The sequence below is a fragment of the Arachis stenosperma genome, chromosome 9 (genome assembly GCF_014773155.1).
Source record: "Arachis stenosperma cultivar V10309 chromosome 9, arast.V10309.gnm1.PFL2, whole genome shotgun sequence".
Lineage (NCBI taxonomy): Eukaryota > Viridiplantae > Streptophyta > Magnoliopsida > Fabales > Fabaceae > Arachis > Arachis stenosperma.
Window position 1 is genome coordinate 50,459,035 of NC_080385.1, and position 6,000 is coordinate 50,465,034.

The 6,000-nt window shown below is 27.8% G+C and overlaps 1 protein-coding gene across 1 annotated transcript in view; it reads left to right on the top strand.

Moving 5' to 3' along the window:
* Nucleotides 1–5,513, top strand: part of LOC130949501 (receptor-like cytosolic serine/threonine-protein kinase RBK2) — a 31,245-nt gene extending 25,732 nt beyond the window's left edge. Inside the window, exons 7-10 of the mRNA XM_057878198.1 lie at nucleotides 4,582–4,661; nucleotides 4,757–4,892; nucleotides 5,093–5,242; nucleotides 5,331–5,513. Coding sequence (XP_057734181.1) covers nucleotides 4,582–4,661; nucleotides 4,757–4,892; nucleotides 5,093–5,242; nucleotides 5,331–5,513 — 549 coding nt within the window. The remainder of the gene's footprint in view (nucleotides 1–4,581; nucleotides 4,662–4,756; nucleotides 4,893–5,092; nucleotides 5,243–5,330) is intronic.
* Nucleotides 5,514–6,000: the final 487 nt, after the last annotated feature.

Below are 6,000 nucleotides of genomic sequence, written 5' to 3' on the forward strand. Positions count from 1 at the left end.
AGGTCATGTAGCAAAATTAACATATCCTACATTTTAACACTATTTTGTTGGAAATAAGAAACTAAACTGAGGAAGGATTTGTGTATTATTGAGTGTATTCAAGTTGTCTATCCAAGTTGTCTAGAATGATACAATATAAAAGGGTATTTATAGGTACTAAGAGAATCGTAATAATAAAGACGTAATCTCCTATAATAAATTTTCAGATATACTAAATAATACTAATTGATTCTAATTGATCCTAACCTCAAACTCAAGTGACAACTTGAGTTTGAAACTTATTTAAAACAACAAAATAAAGAGAAAAAACTGCATAAACTGATAAAATGGGTGCAGACGGAACTGCCAGAAAGAAGCGCAGATGGAACTGCCGCTAGTTTGAAGGAAGCGCAGACAGTACTGCCGCTTTTCTGAAGGAAGCGTAGACGAAACTGCCGCTTGACTAAAAGAACCGCAGACGGAACTACCGCTTGTCTGAAAGAAGCACAGATGGAACTGCCACTATCTTAAGGAAGTACAGACGGAACTGCCAGAAAGAAATGCAGACAGAACTGCCACAATGAAACACAGACGAAACGTAGACGAAACTGCCATGAGAAAATATAGACAGAACTGCCACGAGAGAACACAAACAGAACTGCCACAAGAGAACGCAGACGAAACTGTCATGAGAGAACGCAGACGGAACTGCCGAAAGAGAGAGAAAACTATATGATTTCTTCATGAGAATAGGTAAGCAGCGGATGACAATGGTGTTTGATCATGCGACTCAAAAAAAATACAAGACAGAAAAAATAGGCTAATCGGTGAGGTGAAAAAGCATCAAAAGAGTGACAAAAGAGAAAGAAGAATGGCATAGAAAAGAATGCAAAACTACGATGATTTCACCGCAAGGAAAACAACCTATTTTCTTCAAGGAGGATACCATGGCTCTGATACCACGTTGGAAACAAGAGACTAAAATGGAGGAAAGATTTATGTATTATTGAGTGTATTCAAGTTGTCTATCCAAGTTGTCTAGAATGATACAATATAAAAGGGTTTTTATAGGTACTAAGAGAATCGTAATAATAAAGACGTAATCTCCTATAATAAATATTTAGATATACTAAATAATACTAATTAATCATAATTGATCCTAATTATATTCTAACATATTTAATTAAGCCACACATGTTTATGCTGATTATAATTTCAAGATAACATTAAATTGATCGGGTAAACAAGGCACCACTAAATTCTCAAAATATGCTTGGGTATGTATACAGTGTTAGAGTTATCATAGTGAAAAATAATAAGAGTTATGAATTAACAAAGTTTTTATAAGTAATAAGGAACTGTAGAAAAATTAACATTAAATTAAGGAACTGCAGAATTATGAATTAACATTAAATTAATCATTAAACTCACATCAAGTTTATAAGTGCACCAAACAAAACTACTAAAATTTACAAGAACGGACATAAGATAGAAAGATGAAATCCCATACTAAAGTTTAGCTAATTAGCTTTTCCTTCTCTAAAATAACAATTTGCATAATTCAAGAAGAGCACTAACCAGTTTATGATGTCACACAAAAACATCAAAGAAATCAAGAGAAAATAAGAAATAGAGCATTCAAAGAAATCTAGTTGAAGCATTTCATTTTACATGTTGACTGTTAGTAAAATTAAAAAGAAATAAGAGATTTCAAAGTAAAAACTACAAATATCAATATGAGCATATAATCATTATGATAAATTGTAGTAAAATAGAGCACTAAGAACAAATAATTACAATAATTTCAGCACAACAAATGCTAAGCAAAAATAGAGAAATTCCAGAAGAGAAAAAAGTAGAAGAACATTCAAATACTCACTATCGGTGTTGAGTTTGAAAAAGAAGAAAAAGTCGCTGAAAGGGAGATTGGGATTCGCACTCATAAAAGAGGGGAAGGGATGGGACAACGTGGGGACAGAAAATAGCAAATAGTGACCGGCAAATGACGGTAATAGTGATCGGTGAACGGTGCGCGAACGGTGAATACAAAATAGTGAAGGTTGTGCTATTTTTTCCTCTTTCCTTTTCTCTTCTCAGTGAGAGACCTAAAAAATTATAATAGTAGGGCAAAAATAATATATTTGGAGTATGTTAGTTAGTCAAGTTTTTAATAAATATAATTAATACATTAAAAAATATATTAATTTATATTAAAAATATTTTTTCTCATTTCAATGTTTTGGCATTATTATGTGATATATTTATTATTAATACTAGTGCCTTGTTAAGTATTTCATATCCATCAAATTATATTCTTATTAATTATTTTTTATATAGTACAACAAAAAATTATAGTTTAATAATTAAAGAATATAATTCAAATTAACTAATTTTAAATTTTTATGAAAATTGTGTGAGAGACAAAAAATTTGTAAAAAAAATAAAAATTTAAATCAAACCACCACAATTCTCTTAGCTTTATATATAAGTATAGATAAGATCATTTCTCTTTTTATATTATGCAAATATTTAAAGAATTTGTTAACATTTAATTGTAAAATTGATATTTTTTAATATTTATGAGAAAAACTTTTCGACAAAAATATATTATATGTTCGACTAAAACTAAATTAAATAAAATAATAAAATATAAATAAGTAATTAATATATATATATATATATATATATATATATAATATATTACATTTAAAAAGCTACTAAATAATAAATACTAATAATCTTATTTATATTTGAAAAACTATATTTGATTTAGATAATTAGCTAATTGAATTATTATTTTTTGTTATTGTTTGTTTTAAATATATATGATATAACAATTTTTATCATTGTATTAATATTTAATAACAATTTTTTTTTACACAATTTTTTTTTCTTTAAAGTGTTGAGGGCAAATGAATTATAAGGATAGGATAATTATCTATAAACATATATACTTATTATTTTTTTTTTTTATAAACTTAATGGAGGCAATTGTCCCACACAAATCAACGTAGGTCCATCTTTGCCTCTTCTCTTCTCTTCTCTTCTTCAAATAGCTATGAAAAAAATAGAACATATACAAAGAAGGATTAGAGATATAGACTATAGTAAAATATTGAGTTAAAAATTAGTTGTATAAGTGTCAGTATTACTAAATAGAAACACTTAAAATAAGAGTCATAAAATAAGTATAACTATACTGTCAATTCGGTGAAGTGTTATTTTACCATCTGCCTTTTAAACTTTGCGTTACTTATATACAGCAGAAAAAACCGTAGATTGAACTATGGAAGTTTGAACTTGTCTCACAAAATTAAGCTCTTTATTTAAAAAGTTCTCCATAGTCGTCTTTCAGTGCTTGTTTAGATTCACCGCCGCTTTCCATCTACATCGCTAACACGTCTTTGCTGTCATAAAGCAACAGAAATAATCACTCATTGTTTACTTCACTGCCTTGAAATTAATGAAGAGTTCTCATGATTTTTGGACATAATGAATTGCAGCAATGAGAATGTTTAACCTATTGAAAAATGTTGACCCAAATTCTCAATTACTTGCCATCATTTGTTGGAACCGTTGAAAAGTTTACAACCAATTATTAGTCTTTGAAAACTCTACTTCAATGCCGTTTGTCATTCTTGCAAGCTCTGTCAAGCTGCTATGTGAAATTCAAAGAATTCCCATTTTAAGTCGCCGTCTCCATAAAGCCAACTCTTATTTTCATTCAATTCGACTTATTATTCTCTCTTCTTTTAGATGCTTCTTAGCTTTTGATCATACACTATTGGATGAATACTTCCAATGTATTATTTTAAAAAATTCTTATCTTTTATTATGTTATCCTATTTTTGGACATTCTTGGATTTCATTTTTCAATAATTAATTAAATATAACATACTACGTTTAGAAAAAAATATAAATTCCTCATTTTATAGTTGGTAAAAGAAAATCATATATTTGTGCTTATAGTTTAAAAGATAGGAGTATTTTTGAAATAATTTAAGATAGAATTTTTTAAAAATGATTTATGCTTATCAAAATTAAAAAATTTAATATAACATCATATATTAATTAATATCTAAATCTAATTCTTATATTAATATCTATTATAATATTTTTAAATTTTAAAAACTATTTACCAAACACATTTGTTGTTGTTTGTAATTATTAAAAGTCATTTTTAATTTACCAAATGTAGATGTTATAACTTAAAAAAAAAAAAGCATCTTTTTAAAATTAGTTTTTATAAATTATTTTTGAAAAATAAAATTTTATCAAATCAAATTAAAGACTAATTTATGGTAAATTAAAATTTCATTTCATGGTTTGTCAATCGGCAATGGATTTTCATCTTCTTTTCTAGAGATTAATTATATTGCATAGTAGCTTGCACTAAAACTTCTAGACCTTGTCAGCACATTATTTAATTATTTCTGCCTGTAAAATAGCTAGATCAGTTGTGGAATGTCTATAGGGTTTAAGGCTTTTAATTTTGTATCTATTTTTTAATATAGTATTTCTTATTAATTGGGTACAAATTTAAATGCAATCTTTGTCTAATTATTTTGTCCTATCCTCCCTAATTAATTAATATTTCTGCAGATTTGTGATTTCGGGCTCGCAAAATGGTTACCAGAACAGTGGACTCACTGCAACGTAACGAAAATTGGAGGCACATTTGGGTACTGAAACAAAAAGCTAGTAACATTAGAGTTAGCTAAGTTTCATGCATGTTCTAATAATATTGTTTATATATTTTTTCATTGAATTTTGGTAGGTATTTTGCACCTGAATATTGCATGCATGGCATAGTAGATGAGAAAACTGATATATTTTCTTTTGGGGTCTTACTTCTGGAGATCATAAGTGGGCGTCCAGCTTTGGATGATATGCAGAAAAGCCTTGTGCTGTGGGTAATATAAATCCTGTTTTTCTGCAAAATATTAAATGGATCAAATGTTTAGTAGATTGATGATTAGAAACTAAGAACAATTTTATGAACTAAATTATTAGTCTTAAAATTTTTAAATCCAAAATAAATCAAGTTTACAAGTATAAGAACAAAATTCAACATGTACCACAATGTAATTTGATATTATCTGATGAATTATAGGCCAAACCTTTGCTTGAAGCTAAGAATATTGAAGCACTTGTTGATCCTTCTCTTGATGATGATTATGATAAGGACCAAGTAGGTCATGTTGTTTTCACTGCATCAAAGTGTGTTGATCAGTCTCCTATTTTAAGGCCTTGCATGAGTGAGGTAATTAAGCAAGAAATTAATTTACGTAAGTCATGTTAATTTCATAAATAGATATTATAAACTTGACGGTTATTGTATATATATATAGGTTGTGACACTACTAAGAGGTCATGATAAGTGTGACTTAGAATCTACAAGAAAAGGTCAAAGAAAGTCGCTTCTGAGAACATACTCAGAAGAGCTACTAGATGCACAAGAATACAACTCAACAAAATATCTTAGAGATCTCAATCGACATAGACAACTTGCCTTGGGTTCTTGTGAATCTTGATACGATACCTAACAACATATACACAATGTACTTTAAAACATTAATTATATGTGATGGTTAGATAATTAGTTTTGTAATTAATATACTAAAAAGATATATATACAAAATTTCAAAAGCTCTTCCGTATAATGTGTGAGGTATTCTATTAAAATTATGAAGTTCATGTAGAGTGTTAAAAGTGATTTATGAGATTCGCATTGTATACTAAAATTAATTCTTAGATTCAAATTGTATTAATTATGCCTTTAAAATTAGAAAAGTTTAATTATTCTGTTAGTCTTTATGTTTTGTAAAATTTTTAATTAGGTCTTTATACTTTTTTTCTTTTAATTGAGTCTTGCACCAAATTTTATTTTTAATTTGGTCTCTATACTTTTTTTTCTTTTATTTGGGTCCCTGTATCAAATTTTATTTCTTAATTGAATCCCTATATAATTAAACCAATTACTATTAAAAGGGACCTAATTGAAAAAAAATTTGGTGCAGG